The sequence below is a fragment of the Megalops cyprinoides genome, chromosome 15, assembly GCF_013368585.1.
Source record: "Megalops cyprinoides isolate fMegCyp1 chromosome 15, fMegCyp1.pri, whole genome shotgun sequence".
Lineage (NCBI taxonomy): Eukaryota > Metazoa > Chordata > Actinopteri > Elopiformes > Megalopidae > Megalops > Megalops cyprinoides.
Window position 1 is genome coordinate 11,960,913 of NC_050597.1, and position 23,890 is coordinate 11,984,802.

The following is a 23,890-nucleotide window of genomic DNA, read 5'->3' on the forward strand; positions in this document are numbered from 1 at the left end:
GCATTGAAACAGGGAGACACTGTTGCAGGTGCAGCAACACCAGCACAGGTCCCGTACACGAGCTTCACATTACAGTAGGCGTTGAGCTGGCCTAGGTCGTCGTATCGTCAGGTTTGACTGATAATGGACACAGATAACACCCATCCACCTACCATTAATGAGCGAGTGAATAAGAACAATCTGTGTGTTTCAATGCCCCCTCAATAACCTTTGCTTTACTTTGGATAAAATAAATATTTAAAATAATTTTGGTAAATTATACTGGTAAATTATCACAGATTCAGCACATATCCATTAATTAATCGTAGTGGCATAGGCTGAAATGGTGGGTTTGTGAAAGGCGGGTGGGTTTTTTTGTGAGGGAAAAAAACAGTACACACAGGTACCCGTACCTACTTTACCTGTTGTGGGTTGTTGGACGGGGGGGGGGGGGGGGGGGGGGGCTATGCTGTTATATTAAAAAACAGAGGTACAGTGTTTGTGGGCAGCCATTACACGCTAACATACTACCCCATTACTGTTTCCACTAACCCGTACACGTTGCCGTTGTCTGTGTCATGTGATCTTGTTCTAGATCAGCTGATGAATGTTTACTTCCTAGTTGGACTTCGCGCAGCGAAGCTGGGGTATTCTGTACTACTCTGACAGGATCATATAATTCCCGTCCATTCTTTTCCGAGCTGCAATCAATAGAAGTAATCTGAAACTTTTGTTTGTAAGTTTCCCGAAAACCATTCGTGCCTTAGCCTATATATGTGTGGACACAGAGACTTTTTTTTAAGAAGTTGCTAGTTAGCTAGCAAGCTGGCTAGTGTAGTTAATTTAATTGGTTATGGTGGCTATATCCAGCGACGCATATCTGTGACGGACTTAAAAATTGATAATGACATGTAGACTATGTTTGGTTTACATCCCCTAATGTTATTGATTGTTTTTGCAAACTGCAGCTGCGTAGTTACCTATTTTTGAAATGCACAGACATGAACGTCCAATGGGGAGGTGTGCGGATATAACCTGTGCAGGTGTAATTATAGTCATTAAGAGGATTATGATTATGATTTATTTTCCCCTCTGTCTCTTCTCTGTACATTTTAAGCTGTTTGTCTTCACGGTGAGAGTCCATTCATGAGTACCTCAGACAGCGAAGAAGATTTTTACAATGAGAGGACAGCTTTGGTTTCAGCTGAGAGTCCATCCATACCATCTTACAACCAGAACTCACAACATTCTATATCAGTGAACGATGACATCAGAAGGGTAGGTTTTATTTGGACTGTGGAGACACATAATATGCCACAGGGGAGTGTGTTTGTCCTTATCATTTTGCCCTCTGTCCCCCATATAGCCTCAGCTGGTTGGTGACCAGCAGGCATCAGAAACGCAGGAACAGCGATCAGCAGAGCAAGAATCTGCAGTGGAGAGAGATGATGAGGACCTCACACTCAAGTATGGCGCCAAGCACGTGATCATGCTCTTCGTGCCGGTCACGCTATGCATGGTCGTTGTTGTGGCTACAATCAAGTCAGTCAGCTTCTACACTGAGAAGAATGGCCAGCAGCTGTAGGTGTTTGTTTTTTTTTTTACTTTTTGTCACAGCCAAATAGACAAATGAGATTACCTTTTTGTTTTGGCTTTGGAGACAATATTCTTACTCCAGTTCTGTTGGCTGAGTTTGTGGTCCTATTATACAGGGCATGAACACATCACCAGTCAATCCATTTCAATATAAAGAGTGAATTTTCACACCCACGGTGGGCTCACTTACAAAAACTTTCTGTTTAACAGGATTTACACACCATTCACAGAGGACACACCATCAGTGGGTCAACGGCTACTCAATTCTGTTTTAAACACCATCATCCTGATCAGCGTCATTGTAGTGATGACCATATTCCTAGTTGTGCTATACAAGTATCGCTGTTACAAGGTGAGAGTACCCAGTTCCCTTGGCATCAAAAAATTACCTTATTTCTATATTTTAATTCCATGTCATAGTACAGGCACAGGATCTTAAACTGCCTTATATGTGAATAGAGAACATCATCCTAAATTCATGTTCCATTTGTGGTTGAACCATAAAGTACGGGGGGGGGGGGCTTCTTGTCTCACTACCTACACAGTGATCAATGTCTTAATATTCCAGTAGCTCAATTATAAGATCATAATAATTGTTATACATTTTCACATTAGCTCAGACTTTGCGAAAATGTCCTTTTTATATTTTCAGTTTATTCATGGGTGGTTGATTCTCTCATCTCTAATTCTACTCTTCTGGTTTAGCTTCATGTACTTAGGGTGAGTGTCTCCATTGTTGTTTTAACAATATAGCATGAAAGATGTTGAACACGTGTAACATGTGATTGATCTTAACCCGACCAAGGCTTCAACTTCAGGATAAGGATATAATTGTCTAATCAAGTCTGTTATCTAAAATTATGTTAATTTTTGTTGGGGGTGGGGCTGTTAAGAAGGAAGGGATATCAGTAGGTCCTATATTTCAAATCATAATTCTGTCAGTTCAGAAAATGGCAACAATCTCTGTGTGGTCTGTGGCACATAAGGTCATTTTGTGATAGTTTCATAACTACAATTTCTAACTACAAAGTAACATAATTGGCTCATTTTAAAAATGTAATTGCTTCTAAACCAAACATTAGAATCATAAAGCTGTCGACAGAGACTTATAACAGGGTTTATATGTTACATTCTTTAGTCATACTTTAGTTGGTGTTCCATAGAACCAGATTTGAGTCACTAAAATGACCATAAGTAAAGTGAAGCCTTATATTGTATGGCTATGGCATCCTCAACCTTGAATCACACATGACAGCAGGAGAAAATAAAAAAAAAAAACATACATTTGTCTGCATCATTGAAAAACATTTTTAGCAATGAACTCATATCTGAACACTACAATGAATTGTCTCTGTGTCCTCAAAGACCACATAAATTAAATTTCTCTTCCCCCTCTATCACAAACTTACAGGGAGGTGTTCAAGACCTACAATGTGGCAATGGATTATCCCACATTGGTCATGATCATCTGGAACTTTGGGGCAGTGGGGATGGTCTGCATCCACTGGAAGGGCCCCCTGCAACTCCAACAGGCCTATCTTATCCTCATCAGTGCCCTCATGGCCCTGATCTTCATCAAATACCTGCCTGAGTGGTCAGCATGGGTCATCTTGGGTGCCATCTCTGTGTATGGTAAAAATAAAACTGACATTCTTTGCTATGCTATTCTATGACTTTGAGGCTCTCCCACATTAAACTAACCGAAATGTAAAGCGTATCCCTGACATTTACTGCTTTGCAAACCTCTGGATTTTTTGCATAATCTGGAGTGTTTTTAAAATTTATTTGCTCGTGACATGTTTTCAATGGGTGGCTATCGAAAGGATTCTGAGGTTTAAAGGCTTTGTTTTCTTTCAGATTTGATCGCAGTGCTATGTCCAAAAGGTCCACTAAGGATGCTGGTGGAGACAGCCCAGGAACGTAATGAGCCCATTTTCCCTGCTCTCATATACTCTTGTAAGTGGTTGGACTGGAGCATGTGTGCTACTTGTTTAGCAAAACAGTTGTACAGCTGTGTCATGTGTTTTTCCTCATTGCATCTGTGCATATATTAGATTGACTTTGAATTGACTGTTCTGAGTCTAGTCAGAATGGGGAGGACACAAATGGTTAACCCATTTTGAGGGGCAAGATTAATTGACAGGTTTAAACGCTGTGCTGAAGCCAATTTGTCAAGAGCACCAAGTTCTTATACCCACTTTGTTGGTCCCCGCTCTTCAGCTGCTATGATGTGGACGGTGGGGATGGCCCAAACATCCAGTCCTGCTGCAGAGCCCTCTGATCAAGATACAGGTCAGTGGGCAACATCGATTCACATGGATTTTATAAAGGGAGCACTTCTTTCCAGTCACAGAGTAGAGTGGCGTGGCCAGATACTTAAATAAGAATGTTAAGGAAGTGCAGATTTTTATTGGACTGACATTTTCTTTTTACAGCCTGAAAAATAAATTACATTTTTGGGAAATTTTAGGAGAGGAACAGTGCCTTGCAGTTCACTTTAGAGAAGAATTACAGTGTTTACACATCTTAAAATAAACCTACAATGTACGTGGTGTACCTAGTCTTAAACCACAGAATGAGGACAGGAGCTTGTTCCAATGACAAGTAACACGAGGGCTTCTTTCACATATTTAATGAATAAATATGTGCCCAGAATTGCTTGCTCATTATTGTGCTGTTTTGTGACGTCTGTGGTTATGTCCAAAATTAACTGCAGCTGAAACAACCCAGACTTTGGTTTCCTCCAGCACATGCCATTTTTGTATTTCCCAGATGAAGAGGTACACCTGGGTGAGGATGGGGTCCTTGAGAGGAACCAGGAGGCAGAAAATCAGGTGTTCACAGAGAGGAGCAGGACATACTCTCCAGAGGAGGAGCAAGAGGAGGAAAGTAAGTGAATCCAGACATTGGTTCTAAAGTCTGTCCACCTCTGCAAGCTTTAGGAAATGGCATTCTTAAGAGTGGAGTTGCCACATATCTTCTGATTAAGTTATGGAATGAATTTCTCTATAAACCCATGGATTTGAACAGTTATATTAAGTATGATTAAACCGGGAAAATGCAATATTTTGTATGACTCCTATGTAGCATGATTTTTTCCTTTCCGTATTTGTTTGAATTAAATTATGATAAAATACACGTATATTAAAAAACTACTAATTCTACTAATATTATGACTGAAAGTACTATACAGTTTTAATCCCAACAGCAACAAGGCACATTGTTCCTGAGTGTTCTGTTCTGCTACAGGAGGGGTGAAGCTGGGATTGGGGGATTTCATCTTCTACAGTGTGCTGGTGGGGAAGGCTGCAGCCACAGGAGAAGACTGGAACACAACCCTGGCCTGCTTCGTGGCAATTCTCATTGTGAGTGACTGAACAGCAGGTCGCAACTGTAGCAACGCCGCGCAACCATTTAGTTTTACTATGAGCGTTTTTATTATCGGCTACATAAGAAACAACAAAGCCTCCAAATATCCCACTGCAGCACGAACTAGTACACAAAAAAGAAAAATAGACTTCAGTTTTTAAAAAAATGCAGAATGTCTGCAAGTTAACTACATGTTCTAATAAAAAAAACTCCATTCTTTGTCACTTAGGGTCTGTGCCTCACGCTCCTCTTGCTGGCAATTTTCAAGAAGGCCCTTCCTGCCCTCCCCATCTCAATTACATTTGGCCTCATCTTCTACTTCTCCACTGACAACCTGGTCCGGCCTTTCATGGACAAACTGGCTGCGCACCAGTACTACATTTGACTTTTGCTGACGACAGTGTCACCTTCATGGACATGACATGTTTTAAGGGTTCTGGGTTGTTTCCACCATGTGCCACTACTGTTCCAGAGGAGAGGGTGATGAGAGGAATTACAATGGATTTTCTGTTACTCAGATATTTCAGCTGATAGTGCCGTTTTGATTCTTAAGTATGTGTGTGATGGTGTAATGGATCTCTGCCCCTTTAACAATGAATTATCTATTGACATGTCAAGGCCAGTACAGAGAATCTGTTTCACTCTTACCTGCAATCAACAGTGCAATTTTTGACTCAATGTTAAAATGTTTATTTTTAACCTACGAAGTGAAAATTTAAGGCAAATGGGTTGTTTGCTCCATTTCCATTCCTTATTTCATACAAGGAATATGTAAGGAATCATTTCATTCAGAAAAAGGGCTGAAGTGTGTATGTGTTATGCAATGCTGAAGGAATGCACTACAAATAAGATAAAGCACCAAAATTCCAAGCAGGTCTAAGCTCACCTCAACTGTGATGAAAGTAGCTATAAAAACTTATTTAGAACTTTTCTGGGTACTTCACTGTTTAATGAAGGCCATCTGACATTATGAAAGTGTATCATCTTTAAAAGAAAAATATTTAACATTTTTTTTTATCTTACCATAGAATGTTTGTTAAAATGTCATAAACTGTTTGTCCTTTCATGTTTTTTAAGTGTCCAATAAAACACATATGTATGTCTGTTAAGCACATTCAGATGGAGCCATTTTGTCATTGCTCTAGTCAAAGGAATCTTGCAGGATTACATAAAGGGGGTGAGATCCATCTAGATTGTTGCACAATGGAATATACCACTTACACTATTCCAGGTGAAAATCAAGAGTCGACAAATTGTCTCATACAGCCAAGAAAATGTCATCTCAATGATTATTTATTTGACTAAAAACAAAAGAACATGTTCCTTCAAAAGGAACTGTTTTGTGAATATTTAAAACAGAATTATACTTAGCAGTCATTATAACACACAAATGAAACTGACAAAATAAAAATATGGCCACTGAGGAGTAAGACTTCCACGATGCTAATTTCGATCTTCAAACTGTGACTTGTTCTTGAGAAGGTGTGCTGCTAAAAACTCGATGGGGTTTTGAGGTCTAAAGGGAAAAACACGGGTATTTAGGCACGTCAACTAAAAGATCTTACAGCTGAAATATGTTTTAATTGTGGAGCTGTGGTATCGATACATCGAACGATGTTACAAAAATGTAGTCCTATCAAAATGGATGACGTACCTTTCCTTGGCCAGAACAGAAAGACTCTGTAGAAGAATTGGCACCACTGTTTGGTCTAAATATGCTCGTGTGGGGAGGGACTGCAAGTCCACCTTCTGTTTTGAAGCCTTTTCTGCGTTCGATTTCTCGTTCTCTGCGATTCTCTGAGGCGAAAGGACAGGAAAAACCAAACGCGTAAGTATATCACATTTTCACCCATAAGACATTTACATCGTTTTGGCAAAGATGTTCAGTACCTGAACGTTTTCCGTGAGCCCATATTCCGCATGTGGATTTTCTGCAACCTGCAACGAAAGATATATTTTTTTTGTTTACGATGACATAACAATAAATTATTAAAGACGATTAACACGGCTAACGAACTGTGGAACCTACCGGCGTGTGTCCCTCCATGCCTTGGTCTGCATCAGTGTGATCTAAGCAGGAAATGAAGTGTAATGTGAAATAAAAGCAAACGTTACTTGGCTTCTCTAACTGATGCCTCTGGCACTAAAATCATTTCCTCGAATTCAGAGTACCTAAAGCTATCTATCTAACAATTCAGCTACTCTAGCTAACTAAAGATATGATAGATTGAACCAAGGTAGTAAGGAGACCGATTACAGTTAGCAATATAGCCACCTTGCGAATAGTCATTGTTATAACGTCTACGCATATTAGAATATGTAGCTAATGCTGAGTAGCTGCATAGCTGATTGTTCATTACTTTAATGTATTTTAGCAAAATACACTTCAGCAGCTGAGCTAGCTTTCTACTGCATCTAGCAAACGTTAGCTATAGTATGCGGTTCGCTCAGTAATCGCTAGCAAGCTAGTAATACAAAGGCTCTCTGCAACTACAGACAACAATGACTGCGACACATTAGGGATCCTCTACGTCGACGGAAAGCACTCGATATTCTACAGTGTGATCGTCAATGAGCTGTCTGTGCCTAACTTCAGAATTGATTTGTGTTGCATTATAACCTTAATAAAGTCCCCAATCGCTACAATCATTAACAGTACATACCATCCGCCATAGTCGCAATTTGACTTCTGAACGATGCCGCAAGAAAAACTAACCCACCAATTACAACAACGAAAAGTAAAGCAGCTACTCAATTGGTTAGACGATTAAACCGGAAGTCTATATCGAAACAGTTGCAGTTCCTCAGTTCAGTATCAGTTTTTTTTGTGACGTTTCCTGTGGCTGTTCCATAAGTTAATAAATAATGTAACTTAAGCAATAATAATAAACTTATTACATCTGTTTACTTTGGAACACTGCTGCCTACTGTACTTGCTCTTATAATATTTGCGATGATTTTTTTCTACTTGGGCAACTCAAATAATCTGGGATATTTCTATTTTGATACTGAACATGTGCTTGAGTTTCATCTTAACTCTGTCATCTATAGGAAGCAATCCATTCTATTCCATACATTCATCAGCGGGAATATGAGTTCCGGGAGGAATATTAGGCATTCTACTTTGGAACTTTATGTTCAAACCATTGTACTATGTCATTAGCTTGCAAACCGGTTTCATGTACGCATGCTTGTTATGCTTCCCAGAACAAGAATGTGTCCTGTGGTCAGCTCCTTAAACACCCCTTAGGCGTGTAAAGTCTGGTATAGCTGCTGTTATCGATCAGTGTTTGGTCTGTTTGTGGATGTGATTTGGCTAAGTTCATATGGTTCTTAAAGGTGTTTGGCAGTACAGACATTGGAATGGGGAAAGGTTTATGATTTCAGATCATTTTATATATAAGGTATATATTTGTATCTGATTTCGTGATTTTGCATTGCAATTATCCATACATGTTCTTGTTCGTTCGCTTTTTATACTTACCTTATATATCCCGCCATGGCGACTCTGGATATGAATGCATATGCACATTATAATGTTACATTTCATGAGAAATACATTTGTGATATAATATTTTAATATGGCCTACCACATCGTAGGCAGCTATTTAGCTAATCCAGACCCAACTGGTTAGCTGACACGCTAGCAGACTAACTAACCATAAACCTCGGCCACCATGTACATTAGAAAAAAAGTGATAATCAAAGCTAAAGTTCACTATTGCCAAGCTCAATCGCACTAGTGTTTTGGGACGACGTCAATGCGCATGCGTATGAATTAGCGAACGAAAACGCTTCAACCTTCTCCATTTTCCTTGGTGACGTCCGATTGGTAACGCCCCTCGTTTTTAGCTAACGCTAGCTGTCAGAGCATTTAACAATTAGCTCTATGACAATTAGGCCGTTAGGTAGCTAAGGGACTAGTGTGGTGGAGTACCGAATTAGCTAGATATCGATTAACTTGCTGGCCAGCTATGTCATGGACGCGGCGGTGAGGAAGGTGAATGAGTTCGCTAAACGGAAAAGGTAGACAGAAAGGCTCAGCCGATGGCAGTGTTTGCTTCAACGGGCCCGATCAGGTGTCGTTACTCAAGCGTCATTTGTGCTACATCTTTTACCCACTTCTGACCGTGTTCGCTCTTGTACGACTCCTTGTCGTTTGTCTGGGCATTCTGATCGCTTGGTTGTGTCAGCAAGCTTCCAGAGTCATGGCGGCCAAAGTTAGAAGAGATGCGGACGTCGGAGACACACAATACGAGGAGATCCGAAACTATCACAAACAGGCGTTTGAGTACATATCTGTGGCATTAAGGATCGACGAAGATGAAAAAGGTAAACAACGGATGCTGTCTTTCCTTTGGAATGAGAGGGATGTAGCTGAGGAAGCAGCTGCCCGTCTTGATGACCATGGTGCAAGGTGTATCCTCACATGTAGCCAGCTAGCTAGCTGTTATAGCTGTTGTAAGTGCGAAGTCGAAAGTTAAATTCATACTGTCTCATGTGCATGTACTTGGTGGCAGTGTTAGGCTGCTTCTTGTAATCGACAGGCCCCAAACAAGATAGTTTTCTGGCTTGCTTACACCTGAGTGTGTCTGGTTCCAGTCTTTGACATTCGTTTTTACTGGGTCATGCTTTTTTATAGATGGTGGTGAATTAATTTAAAATGCATTTTTATAGCTGTTGTCAGTCTCACGCTCTTATCAGAAATAGACACAGCTGTTTGATTGACATTGACTTGCAAATAACGTTAGACTAGTTACTTATTTTGGCAACATGTTTCCAAACGGAGAGTGTCAGAACATTACGTCTAATCGAATACACAGACGTATTTTCTTTGACCAGATAACGTATTTAAAGGGAATGAATCAAAGACTAATGCTTGATCATCACTCGATTCGAAACGCAACCTGAGCATTTTGCAGAATACTGCACGCCTAAACCTGTCATGAATCTGATGAATTCCCCCATATACATCACAGAACTTATTTCGTCGTACCATTACGAATAATTGCAAATGCACTCTTACTTTCAGACGTACGTTAAAACAAAACGCCCACCATTTATTTTATCTTGATGATTTTGCAGGAAGCATCTGGATTAAATAAGTGCTCTAGATATCGTCCCAGCAGAGCAAAATACAATGTTCCTCTAGGTCCGTAGGTGTGTAGGTCAATTAAAGGGATGACAATGTGAAAGTCCGCGTGCTCTCTCTGGAAACGTCACGTCGAAGAGTATGTGGGAGCGTGGGTTTGAATTCCAATTGCCCGTCATGTTTACACGAGGTGTTCTGAACCACTAGTGTTTACAGTGAATCATGGGAACTTGCCCTGTCTACAATCAGTGGACTTGTCTAGTGTGCCTGTTGACATCATTAGGCCGGTACTACTACTGCTGCCAAGCTGATCTCACAGGGAGTAGCAGGACAGTAAAAGATCATGGGAAGCCATAAGGAAGGTGAACTATGTGTGAGCCAGTCTGGTTCTATCTTTGGAGTAGAAAAGTCAGATCACATTGGAAAGATGAGAGAACCCTTGACAATTCTAATAAAACAGAAACATCCCCAATGCATTGCACCTGAAGCTACAGTCTGTTCATTTTATAGTCTAACCAGACTGATCTTTGACTGTCCTGCTGCTCCCTGTGGGCTCAGCTTGCCAGCATTAGTGGTACTGGCCTAATTACACACAGAAACTACAGGCAGATTGGGCAAGCAGCATAAATATGTTGCTTATGGCAGCATCAACATCAACTTCTTAACTTCTTCTTTTCTTAAATGAGACAGATTTGCTAACAGTACTGTTAAGAGTGAGAAAAACTAGCCAATTTTTGCAGGTACCCCTTCAAGCAGGTGCACTTTTGCCAGCACCTGGCTTGATGGCACCCACGCCATCAGCCTGCAATTTAGCACTATGAGGTTAGCTGGTTGAAATATTAGCTGTTTTGGTGCAGAGTAAGCACACATGCTTGTAGCTACCTTTTTGCCGTATAATCTTATTTTTCCCTTTCTGCCACACATCTCACCCCCTCTCTTGCCTGGAGGACCTTCGCTTTAATTGTGATTACCACTATAACGCTGGCAGGGAGAGTTGGCAATCAGTGGGTATATCTCTTGAGTTCCACAGCGGGTTTCCCAGAGGACAGCTGTGTGGCCTCTCTCCCTCCCATTGTGATGCATTATGTGATATATTATCAGTGCACAGTCCCAAATGCTAGAGGGAAGTTAGGATGATGTGGAAAGCATGAGGAACCGTTCAGTAGGCATAAATTAGACGAGCTGATTATTTGTTTCCACAAGGAGTAATCTTCAGGATCCATTCATCATTTTTGATGAATGATGACAAGAGCGGTGCGCTGCTCTTACTCGGTCTGATTCTCTCTTATATCTCCAATATTGTTGTACAGATTAGTTTGTCTTGTACTGCCTTTTCAGTTGCTTCCCTTTTACCACTTCAGCCGTAACCACTATTCATCCTAGCCTTTTTGTTCATTTTGTGACCTAGATAAAGGACACAGCAAAAAGATACTTAAAGTCTGCTGTGCAAATGACTTCAAGCCTAATGTCATATTCATCACATACGAGTTTAGGCAAGTCTCCGGCTGATTGAATGTTGAAAGCATCACAGTCCCTCTGACTGCTGCGTCTTGTGTCTTGTGGGGCCAGCTGGGGTGAAACCAGCTCAGAGATGGCAGATGGAAACTTTATTAGACGTGAGGGAGTATAGGGAGAAAAAGATGATAGATTGTGGTTAAAGAGCGGCAAAACACAGTGGTGCGAGGGTTCTGAAGCAAATCTGTGCAAGAACAGATGGCATCACCCAGGTGACCATGCTGTGTTCATCTTCAGTTTTGTCTGTGGCTGCCTCTGAGTCCTCTCTGCCAGTAGTGTAGTATCAGAAACCTTACTGCTTTTTTTGTTTACGTTCCTCCTCTGTTATTTCAGGGGCGATGTGTGAGAGATGATGTCACTTCTTAATTATTGTGTCTCTGCACATGGATACATCCTGCCACAGGGATTCGCTGGCACTTAAATATGGCGTACTCACTCCCCCTCTGTAACCTCATTGTGCCGCAGTGGCATGACAGAACAAAGGATCCGATTCACTTAGCTTCTCCATCTCCTTTGTTCCACGCGGCTGGGTCGCCCTGCCTCTCGCATATAGGAGTCTTGTGGCTCTGAGCATTTGTTTGAAAACCTGATATTGATATGATTAATTGGTGATAGCCTGGCCTGTGTGCATATTTACTGTTGTGCTCCCATGGTTTCAGGCTTTCTTGCATCCGGTGACCGATGGTGGTGGCAGTGTGTGAATTCTAGCACTTGGTGGTGTTTCCGTGTTATGACGGAGACCAGTGATAAAAATAAGCTAGGAGAAATTCTGCATCAATGACACTGACGAACGTCAGTAATTATCTGTGCATTCAGAAGATTTTTTTTTTTTCTGGCTGAACTCAGCCATAATACTTTAGACGTAGGGTCTTGGTGTCGACAAACAGTTTTGACCACATTATTTGTTATGCCATTACAGAACACAATCGAAAATAGTCGAGACAGAGATCCTTCAGGACTGAACATTTAGCAACAATATGCATTTGCAATATGCAAAATTAGAAATGATCCTTTACCGCATTTAAGATCATGAGGTAAACTAACCTCATATCCCCGTAACAGTGTAGGCAGTGTATTATGGCTGAATACTGAATGGTGGTAAGGAGCAGGTCTCATAACCGAAGGGTACTAGTTCAGTTTCCTGCAGGGGTGCTTGGGATGTATTCTTGGGCAAAGTACTGAACCCAGAATGAATAACATGTTAGAACTGAAATCTACATAAGGCGCTCCGGATAAGAGCGGCTGCTAAATAACTAAATACATACATAATATGGAAAGATTTCATCAGTTATTGAATAGATTTAATTGTTTTGTCTGCTGTCCTCAGAATACCTACAGCAGACAATATTGGTCCTTCTGATTGCATTTTTGCTTTTTATTTTTTAGACCAGGCTGCAGTTCCTCTTAAGATAAAGACCCTAAAAGTTTTGGCGGGAAAAAGGAAATTCAAAGCTTTTTCCTCACTTTAAAAACTTTGTCACCTTTAGTTAAGTATTTTTGCAATGCCTTTTTTAAATGTATGCTACAAAATTTTGCTTTCATTGTACAACTGACAGTCAGTGTGGTCTCCACCTTAGTGACAGCAGCATGTTTTGTGGATGGTTTTCTGGCTCTAGCTTCTGTTACAAAGAAAAGTGTAGTCAGTATATGGCAGTGAATTCAATAGAGTTGATGTGATATATTAAGCACAGATAGATAAAATGACCCCGGTTCATTGGGATGAATGATCAGCACAGCTGACTTGCAGTTTTGCCAGCACATGACTGCCACCGGCAGCCATGGAATTCCTTCATCACAATGTAGCTTATTCAAATGCATAACAGCATATCAGCATGGGCAATTTTATTAATGTGTCTGTGGAGAGAAATCCGTACAGGCAATATGATGATTTTTGCCTGAAGGTAATAATACTATTAAAGGAATCATAACATGCTAATCTGTCTGTGCCCAAAAACATTACCCCTACCTCGGTAAAATTCTGAATGTTTTCATTTACTGGGGAATTTTGGGGAGGCTGTTTTTTGCACATAGCTCTCTCCTAAGTTGCAATGGTCTGAAGTGGTTTTGAAGACATGAAAATGTGCGTCTGCATCCTTGTTTGATGAAGAGGAAACCTAATTTTCTGCACTGATGGTTTTATGTGATTAAGAAAAGCATCCAGAGGTTTTATTACTGAATATAAAAGATGAAAAAGAAAGGGGGGGGGGGGGGGGGTGATGGGATAGTGTTCATGAAGGCTTCTTGTGTGCTGTTTTATTGTAAGCACTATCATGCTGTTTCTGATGAATACATGGTTTAATGTCTTTATTAATATGTGTGAGTGTAGGACTATTTCATTATTCATTGATCCATTAATTCCAGGTAACAAGGAACAGGCTGTCCAGTGGTACCAGAAAGGCATTGCAGAGCTGGAGAAGGGCATTGCTATTCACATTAAAGGGGAAGGTAATTTCCTTCACTTTAAAGTTGTCTTCATAAAACTACTCGATGTCTGCATTATTCATAATCTATGCTTTTTCCAGCTGTCAATTTATTTGTTCATTTATATAGGTTGTGAAAGTTGTGATTTATCCTCCTGGGTCTGTTGGGAAAACAGATCATATTTTAATTATTTAGTTCATTCATATTTAACGTGCACATTATTTTTGGTTCATATCAAGTCTTGCCCATTTCTCTGTAGGCTAACATGTTGATGTCATGTTACACTGTAGCTGTGAGCCAGTATATCACAGTGGAGCTCAAACCAGGATGTGTTTTCTTTCTGATACCCTCGGTGGCGCCCGTCACACTCAAGGGGACCAATATGAGCGAGCTAAACGCCTGCAGGCCAAGATGTCCACCAACCTGATCATGGCCAAGGATCGCCTGGAGCTTTTAGGTGAGACATAAGTGCAAAGACTTTTACGCAGAAATTTACTTCGCCAATATCCTCTTGCATTTGACTGTGCTTGTCCTAAGACAATTACCTGACGTTACCTTCATAATTGTGCTCCTAATTTGAAATAGTTGTGTGTGAGTGGAATACAATGTTGTAAAAGTCACTGAAACATGATAATTAGTATATATTGTTTTACAAGTATAGTGGCTTCTTACAAAATTGAGAGATCGAAATGGCAAAAAGGGGCTACTGCCCCTGCCACCACTGCTGATACTGCTGCTTCTGCAGCTGCCAGCTCATTGCTTTTATCACTGCTACTGCTGTTGCTGCTGTTACTACTGCACCTGCACTCTGCCTGTGACTGCTGCCATTCTCACAATGAGCAATGCACAGCCGTCTTTCACTGCAAATTGCCTTTTCCATTGTAATACAATGGTTTCTCATTTGTCTTGTGGTATTTCATTTATTGTTAACCTAGGGGTCATAGTCACTCTGTGGTATACAGTGCTTGATGGGTAGTTGCTGATGGGTGGTTGGTGTTAATCATCAATAAAGTCTTGCAGTGCTTTTAAATTTGCTGCTTTTAAAATGTTGCTAAAATATTGATTTGAAAAGCCTCTGAGTTCTCACATTAGTCACATCACTGATTAACTGAGATAGGGTCCATTTTTTTCCCCTCATGGATATGTTTTCTTTTCCCAATTGGGTAGCAAAGCTCTCAGGCGCCATTCAGAAAGATATCTATACAGAAGGTACAAACTCCAGTGGCAATCTCCATTCAGGTGAGTGCAGACTGCCTTTTGAGTCATCTGTTTGCATTACTCACCTACACACAGGTCAAACATGTGTTGTAATTGTAGTTATTGAACAGTATCCTTAAAATGATCAAGTTTACTTATGCAGAGTATAGCCCTTGTCTGTGAATGGTATGCAGTTGGATATTTCATCAGAGAATGAACATGGAAACAAAGGAAGACAGGTACTTTGTCATCAGTAAGTAATTAGTAGAAGCTTGTGTATACTACAGAATCTCTGTAAGACTGTCTGCTATTTGAATGGGGGATCACTGCACTTGTCATGTGGAATTGATAAACCGACTCTTTAAAAGGACCAGAAGCGCCTTCAAGTGGAAATAAGGAATACAACATTAAAGAGGAATGATCACAGTACTTGCTGAAAGGCATGTCATTTTATAAATCAAAATTTTAAACAGAGCAGAATGCAGCCGTTCCAATTGAAGTTAATGAAGTCTGTCACTGAACAGCAGTATGTTGAAACTAAGGAGAATATGTTCTAAATAATTGTGTGCCTACTACCTAAAATATGGGCAATGATAGAAGATCTAATAGGTTTGCTTGCTTTAAAAAGGAGGAATAAATTTGCTCAGTAATATGTAGCAATAATTTCATTTTTGGCTGATATGTATTTTATCTCTTTTTTTAACATTCCCTTCATAATTCCCAATGGGGGGCTCATATTTTATTCATCCAAGATGAGAGATTTGGCAGCCTTTTCTTTGCTTTTTAAAGTGGAGGATGTGGGATATAACTAACCTTATTTCAAGAATTAAATCTGTACCTGAAGGCATATTGCTGCTTCATTGGTAGTGCTGAGTTGTGAAATTAAGCTTGTATTAATGTTATGCTTATGGGAAATTAAGGGAATTTTCCAAATGACATCTGTCCTTACATTGGCATACATTTCACAGAATATTGAATAATTTATGAATTATGCATTTTGTGTAAACCTCAGTACTTATCTGTTATGAGTGTATTGTTTGTGCTGATGTACTGCCAGCTGCTTGAAACACCTTTTAATGTGCTTTCATATTTTTGCAACATTAAAATTGCTATATTTTGCATCCATGAAAGTATCAAGTATGCTGACAAGAGTGAACTAAAATGCATGGACCCAAATAATAGTAGTATCACATTAATTATTAGCTTCTTTGATCCAGAGTAGCTTGTAACAGTCTTTTTGGAGAGTGCAGTCAACTCGTTCATGCTGTTGTGCTCCAGATGTACAGTATCAGACAAAAGGGTTTTTCTTTATTTGTACTATTTTCCATATTTAAGTATGATAGTAAAGACATCAGAACTATGAAATAACACAAATGGAATTAATGCAGTGACCAAAAACGTGTTACGCTATCTTATATTCTAAAAGTAGTCAAAAAATATTTTTTAAAATGATTTTTTTTTTTTGGAAAGAAATTAATACATAGGCATCAACTTCACTCTTTATATTTGTGAGAAGAAACAAATTTTGAGCATTTAAGCATAAGTCTTTAGATAAAAATTTCTTTGAATGCATGTTTCCTGTTATTTTAATCACGCGTCTCCAAGCTTTAGACTGGTACTGTATTTACATGTGAATGTATTCATGGTGTGCTCTGTGTATGGGGCATTCCTGTGTCACAAGAGTGATGTTTCACTGCTCCGAGCCTGTTATTGAGCACAGACGTATCACCGATATGAGGGCAGAGATGAGTTGTCGGCCAGGCTTTGCAGGGCAGAGTTAGGATGATTGAGGATGACACTACGAGGGACTCGCAGGAGGCAGAAGCAGAGGAATATTAAAAAGAAATATATCAAGCCTGACAAAATCCACGTGAGGATGTCTTTGTGCCAGACAGCATCTTTCATATTCAGAGGATAGAGCATCATAAACCTCTCCTGTGGAAGACATTGACAGTTTCTTTAATAATTTACACATGGGTTTGTGATTTATATTTCAGGTTTGGAGGATTGATCTGTTTTGCCTTGTTTGTTTTGCCAATGATGCAGAATGTTCTGGTTAATAATGATGAAGCCAGTCACAAAAAACAAGCTAAATCAATTCAGATGGATCAATGTTGCTGTCTGTACACAGGAATATGTGCTCTGAGGCATAAAAAACAGGTCATTTTTCCTGACTGACTGAAGATAGCCTGTGATATCTGTTAGCTATGGAAGGGAAGCTCTTCAGAAACTCGTTTCTGAAGTCATGTCTGAGCTGTAAGGATTTAAATGCTGTCCTTTGCAGGAGGTGGAGCAGCTCCCAAAAAGAAGGATCCCGTGACCTCTTCCAGTCATTTACTCCCTCGGTCAAAGAACTTACCCAGAAATTCCTCCGGTAACCTGCCTGGACCTTCCCACGGCTCCACCACTGCCAGGCCAGCCTCTCAGCACTCCAGCAACAGCAAGGTATGGCCCTGTCTCTGAGTCCCAGAAAGGACCAATCACACAGGTATAGCTCTGTTTCTGTGTCCCAAAACGCACCACCATGGGTAGAGCTGTCTACTCTGATACCATTCAGTTGTATGTACAGCGCCACATTTATGTAGAGGTTGAGACCACATGCAAATTACCAGTCTTGTTCATCTTTGTTTTAAAAAATACTGTTTTCATTAAAAACAGTAATGTAAGTGAACATTATTATTTGTTTAGAGATGGCCTCATCAAGTGTGACTTACAGAACAGGAAAGAAGCATAAAACATAGGTACACTGTACAATAGAAAAGTACTGAAAATTCATGTTCTGTTAGGATAACATACAAGAAAATGTCGAATTTTACAAATTCTGTACAGTTGTTGAATGAGCCATTCAGTGTTGGGTTTTCGAATTTTGTGCCCAACAATTGTTTGACATATTTGTTGCACTTGAATTTTTACCTTAAGGTCCCCAGTAAAGCTGGAAACCGACAGAACTACAAACCTACAACACCAAAGACAACTGGAAAGAAAGACATGAAAAACTTCAAGAATGTGGACAGCAGGCTGGCGAACCTCATTTTGAACGAGATCGTGGACAGGTGAGAGATGGTTCTGTGCTGGATTGTTGCTGCTGTGGTGGAAGTGGGGCCCCTGCTGGCCCAATAGAGAGGGTGCCAGAGAGGGACCCGCTGAGATCTATGCCGCTCTGTTTCAGTGGGACAATGGTTCGATTTGAGGACATCGCAGGGCAAGAACTGGCCAAACAGGCACTACAGGAGATCGTCATTCTTCCGTCCCTCAGACCAGAGGTGAGGGCGGGATAGGAATTTATAAGGCATGACATAATTATGGTACCATGATCACTGGTCTGGGAGTGTTGTTAGCCTGGTCTGACACAGCTGCTCGTTTAAATTGAATGGATACACTTATGTTCTGTCGTGTTGGATAAGAGTGTCTACTAAATGCCTGTAATGTAGCATTATCAAACAACATCTTAAAAATGTTTCTACGTATCAAGCATATTGCATATTAAAAATGAAGGCAGCAGTTGAAGAGATTAAAAATAATATGATGAGCAATGTCTGCAGGCAGGAAAAAGCCATGGGTTATTAGGTGCTTTGTGATCAAAGGAAATATTACTGTGGCGTGAAATGAAGGGTGGGTAGAAAAGAGATCCGAGAGTAGCTTGATCTCGCTTCAGGGCACCAGTGTTCTGTGCAGTTTTTCGTGTTTTGCTGAGGAGGGATGTCAGAATGGTTTGTGCTTGTATTTGGTTGTCATTTGCTCACAGTATATCGTGGTGAATGCAGTCTGTACTTCTGTCCTCAGCTGTTCACTGGCCTCAGGGCCCCCGCACGCGGTCTGCTCCTCTTCGGACCCCCGGGGAATGGGAAGACCATGCTGGTGAGCCAGTGCTGGGGGGGCGGAGGGGAGTGCATGTGACCCTGTGAATCTCCACTGCTGAGCCATGCAGCAAGTCAATGAGTTCATTTTGACTTTGCATTCCTGCTGGTCAGAAATGAAAGCAGATCAGTTCTAAGTGTTATGACTCATGATTCATATTTCAAATATTGATTAGACTGGTATTACTCATGGCAATAAGTTGCATTGAACTTGATTAAACGCATGTGAAAGCTCGCCTCAGGGCACAGCAGGATATGCAATAATCAGTGCGCCTAAAGTGAACTGCTGTTTTTCTTTGTTTCATTGCCTCTTATGTGTGTAGTGTCCACATTGCTCTGCAGCTATGAGGCAACATTTCATTTGCAAATCATTAACATAAAATGCTAATCTAAAATGACTCAGGGTTGAAATGAAGTGTAATAACATGAGGCAGATACAGTAATGAGATCTGTCCAGATTCTTTAAACCTTGTCACAAAATTTCCATTTTCACATGGAATGAAGTAGTTCATAGTGTCTGGGCTTTGGGCTTTTAGTGTTAAAATTAACCAGAATTTCAAAATTATCTGAAATAACAGAAACAATTTTTGGGCACATAGTTTTGTTCTCAATGTGTCTATTTTAAAATGTATCTTCTTGTCTTTCATAAACAGGCCAAGGCTGTAGCAATGGAATCCAATGCCACCTTCTTTAACATAAGTGCTGCTAGCCTGACCTCAAAATATGTAAGTATGTTTCAAGGGGCAAACATTATTTCTTTGGGACTAGATGTAGCTGAGAACTCCATTTGGCTCAGTGTAATTTGTGACTTGCAGGTGGGAGAGGGAGAGAAGCTTGTTCGGGCCCTGTTTGCTGTGGCTAGAGAGTTGCAGCCGTCCATCATCTTCATAGGTAAGATGGGTGTTATGGAGGCTTTCAGTTACCTCCCTGAAGTCCCACCCGTGCCCTGTATGTTGAAAGAGGGCACTCTCTCTCATAGCGTGCCACTTTATCTCTGTCTGTTCTCCCTCGCAGACGAAATCGACAGCCTGCTCTGTGAGAGGAGAGAGGGCGAGCATGACTCCAGCCGGAGGCTCAAAACGGAGTTCCTAATCGAGTTCGATGGGGTAAGACTCCTGTGCGTGTGCGGCCGCAGGCTGTTCGCGCTGTGGCTTGGAATGGATCATTCGTGGAGCAGGTTCAGTGCGAGCTCGCTCAAGCGGCTCTGTGCGTGTCGGACAGCATTAGGTGAATTTCAATGAAACTGAAATCTAGTCTAGTCCAGGTGCTTGTCATTTACATTATTCCTGCATGCTTTATGGTAGTTATTCATCTGGCTGTGTGTGTTTACCACTGGCTCTGATACTGTAATGCACACAAACCATGGCGTCGTTCCTCGACAGGTGCAGTCGGGAGGGGATGACAGGGTGCTAGTGATGGGAGCCACCAACAGGCCACAGGAGCTGGATGAGGCAGTACTCAGGTAGAGTGTTACCTGAGCAGACTTGTCACTTTCCTCTTGTAGTCTTGTACACAATTGTTACTGATACTTGTTTTCATATTACCACTAATGACATTGATGATGACCCGTTCCCTCCACAGGCGATTTCCAAAAAGGGTGTATGTGACTCTACCATCAGAGGAGGTATGTCAGAGCTGTGTCTGTGTCACTGTACTTCACTGTTGCGTCTTTTGAAATGTATGTTTGTCAGTAAAGTCGACTTGATTACCATTGTGTACTTTGTAGCCATACTACGGCTGCAATGGGAGACAGTCTGAAAGACTGTTTCATTCCAGATAATTCTTGGAAATACACGGTCGTTTAATATATCAGTGTCCTCCTACCATATACAGTGCCACTAAAACTATTAACATGCTTCTGGAATTAAAGAGGTTAAGGGATTAATGTTGCTTGTTTCAGACACGGTTCAGTCTCTTGAAAAACCTCCTGGGAAAGCATGGAAACCCACTTAACCATCAGGAACTGGTCCAACTTGCAAAGTAAGATCCCAGTTAAACTGAGCTGTAGAGGGGCACTCTTCCTGCCTGTGTACATTGAAGTTGATCTCCACAAGATGCACTGTAGTGGAATATGTCCCTGATGAGCTAATGTGTTTATGTTTAAGTTAAGTTTAAGCCAGAATGTCTGTGAGTTAAGTGGCCTCGAGTAATATTGTAATATACATATTTTCAGGCTAACGGAAGGATATTCAGGGAGTGACCTGACTTCACTGGCTAAAGATGCTGCACTTGGACCTATCAGAGGTGAGACACTAGGAGAGAGACAAGAGTCTCATTTCATGTGTCCTTTGATAGATCAGTTAACGAATTTCCTATAAAAGCAGTCCTTTGTTTTTAACGGCCTTGCTTTTAACAACTTTAATGTTGTAAGTGTTAATTACCTTCGGTGGTCCAATTGTAAAACCTCAGGGTTAATGGATGTTGTCTATTTCTGTGCTCGCTAAATAAGTTGGATGCTTTCCCACAGAACTTCGACCGGAGCAAGTAAAGAACATGGCTGCAAACGAGGTAAGCATGTGTAACCTGCACGTTTAATTTGCTGTACCCACAACGACGAGGAGGAAATCATCTGACTTTATTTAAAGGATAACAAAACAAAGCACAATGTACTGTTGCAAAAACGTATCTTTCTGTCTACATTGTAAAATAATCTCATTTTGATGGAGGAGGCCATTTAAGAAACCCATCAATGCCACTGTGTATGTGACTTAAGATTTTGCGCACTCTTTTATGATTCTTTGGGTTTTTTTTTTCTTTTTTGCAGATGCGGAATATCAAATTCTGCGATTTCCTTGAGTCGCTGAAGAAGATCAAGCGCAGTGTGAGCCCACAGACTCTTGACCTGTATGTGCGCTGGAACAAAGAGTATGGGGACACCACTGCCGTGTGACTGTCCTGCCTCGGTCTCGGAGCTGAAAAACAAACTGACACTGGAAGAACAAAAGCAAATGGGAACGCTACACCAAGCCAAGGATTCTGGTTTATTTCATATGGTTTCCCATCAGCTAAGAGTAGTCCATGCAAGGACAAAATAACTGCAGCTCAAAAAATAGAGCTCTTTATCCTGTGATCTGATGTTGCATCTGAACATGTACCCTTAGGAATGTAAGTGTACAGTTTCATGTTGATATGTATTGTAATATATAGAATCCTGACCCCATTGGCCATGTTGAATGTCTTTGGCAATAAAGGTACACCAACAAAATGCAGAGGGAAATGATGAAAAATATAATTCAAATGCAAGATGTAGCAGAAGCCCAAATCGAAAGTCCTTTCTCTTTTGTGTACATAGGTTGAATTTCTAGAGTTAAATGACTGCATACAGGGCCTTGAAAAACCTGTGCCTTAATTAAATAGGAGGGTTACTTTCTTGTTACTACTCTTAGTATTACTTGTTACTTCTTGTGTCTACACATTCATTCTTTTCCAATTGCTCTACAATTGCTTAAATCCTGTCTGCATTTTGTGCCAAAGGAATTTTATTCTTAATTCTCCAAGGGTGTGTCTTTTTTTTTTTTTTTAATATGTATACATAAACTAACAAGACCGATTCAGGGCTTACATTTTTTTATGACACCTGCTGCATCTGGTTATCTGTGGGTTTGTGTCCCTTTGTGCTTTTTTGTTGTGACGGTCATGTTGTGGAGTTTAAAAGGTTAGCTACATCTTATGGAAAAGAAGATAACCAGTCCTGCCTCGTGAGGTGGGTTGCAGGTCTGTTTATATCGATACCTCCCTTGGTGAAACACAAATGCATGGAATGGTTGCCGACTGAAGAACAAGCTTCTGAAGTGTGTCACCTTTGCTCTCAAATTTTATGTCATCAAACTCATAAGGTACAAATGAGTCTAATTCCAAAAAAATTTCACATTGTCAGACTGAGGCGCATGCTCAGTTGAACTGCTAATAATAGGTCATTATGAATTTGGTGGCCTCTGAAATGAACATGTTTTTATCACTAATGGGAAAAAAACGCATATTTATTTAAGACTCAGTCAAGGCCTGAATATTATAGCATTACACTCCAGAGTTACCAATGAAAGACACCATGATGGTCTTATCCAGACCATCCAAAAGCTGTTTTGGACATGAAAACCCAACCAGGCATCTCCCCGGCTATTCATGTTAATAATTAGGAACATGAAGCGTTTGTCTAAAGAGAGAATACTTTAGTTAGCAAATAATGAGCAGCTGGTCTGTATTGATGTGTACAATCTCACATGTAGCTTGTATACAGTATGCACTGAGATAAAGGGCAAATTACTAGGAAGGTCAAGAGAACCTTTCTGGTAAGAATGATTATTCTTACCTTTACAGTTAAGTAAGTTTGCCTTTTGAACCGATGACAAAAAGGGGTAGGAGCTATTAATGCTCGAATGTGTTTGACTTTCTGAACTGCACTGCAGGAGATAACATTTGTCTCTATATGAATGGGGCAAAATAACTTGCATATTACAAGTTATATTACAATACATATTCATTTTTCATTCAGCAGATTCAGAACAACTATGTTGTCTTTTTATGTGCTTAGTCTGTTTACAGATTCATCATTAGTACCTAGTTGTACATTAATATAAAGGACTTCAATGATCTGGGGAGAAATGTGCAAGGTTTCTTTTTTGCTCTTTGAATAAATGCATTTATGCTTCAGCTTAAGTTGAAGATACTAATGAAAATACTGTAGGTTTCAAGAAAAATAATTGGGCAAGCCAAGCCATATCACAGCCAAGCAAATTAAAAACTGCATGTATTTTTATGTTCAGTAGCCCTCAATGACTTCATAAAATATTTTGTACACACAATAAATTTGACATGAATTTGTGCCTTTCAGGAAAGATCTGTTTGGGTTGGTGGCACATTGTCT

At 40.4% G+C, this 23,890-nt stretch overlaps 3 protein-coding genes across 4 annotated transcripts; 2 read left to right on the top strand and 1 right to left on the bottom strand.

Annotated features, from left to right (window-relative positions):
- Positions 1 to 613: 613 nt before the first annotated feature.
- LOC118789998 (presenilin-2-like) lies at positions 614 to 5,900 on the top strand. 2 transcript variants are annotated; one of them, XM_036546780.1, is made up of 11 exons: positions 614 to 715; positions 1,097 to 1,257; positions 1,346 to 1,560; positions 1,786 to 1,927; positions 2,228 to 2,295; positions 2,987 to 3,207; positions 3,433 to 3,531; positions 3,796 to 3,867; positions 4,348 to 4,464; positions 4,825 to 4,940; positions 5,174 to 5,900. In XM_036546780.1, exons 2-11 carry the CDS (start codon positions 1,126 to 1,128, stop codon positions 5,327 to 5,329), a joined length of 1,338 nt encoding a protein of 445 aa, XP_036402673.1. In that variant the 5' UTR covers positions 614 to 715; positions 1,097 to 1,125; the 3' UTR covers positions 5,330 to 5,900. The 2 variants fall into 2 exon arrangements, with proteins under 2 accessions (XP_036402673.1, XP_036402674.1); XM_036546781.1 differs by having other exon boundaries at positions 1,346 to 1,446.
- Positions 5,901 to 6,361: 461 nt separating this feature from the next.
- Positions 6,362 to 7,668, bottom strand: LOC118790481 (protein dpy-30 homolog). The gene is made up of 5 exons (XM_036547413.1): positions 7,608 to 7,668; positions 6,974 to 7,014; positions 6,835 to 6,882; positions 6,599 to 6,741; positions 6,362 to 6,460 (listed from the first exon to the last, which is right to left on the bottom strand). Exons 1-5 carry the CDS (start codon positions 7,615 to 7,617, stop codon positions 6,388 to 6,390), a joined length of 315 nt encoding a protein of 104 aa, XP_036403306.1. The 5' UTR covers positions 7,618 to 7,668; the 3' UTR covers positions 6,362 to 6,387.
- Positions 7,669 to 8,801: 1,133 nt separating this feature from the next.
- On the top strand, positions 8,802 to 22,816 carry LOC118789876 (spastin-like). The gene is made up of 17 exons (XM_036546595.1): positions 8,802 to 9,276; positions 13,913 to 13,996; positions 14,346 to 14,429; positions 15,140 to 15,211; positions 17,454 to 17,614; positions 18,089 to 18,222; positions 18,339 to 18,432; positions 18,953 to 19,027; positions 19,680 to 19,751; positions 19,842 to 19,917; positions 20,041 to 20,132; positions 20,409 to 20,488; positions 20,608 to 20,650; positions 20,927 to 21,006; positions 21,200 to 21,270; positions 21,494 to 21,534; positions 21,791 to 22,816. Exons 1-17 carry the CDS (start codon positions 8,949 to 8,951, stop codon positions 21,914 to 21,916), a joined length of 1,713 nt encoding a protein of 570 aa, XP_036402488.1. The 5' UTR covers positions 8,802 to 8,948; the 3' UTR covers positions 21,917 to 22,816.
- Positions 22,817 to 23,890: the final 1,074 nt, after the last annotated feature.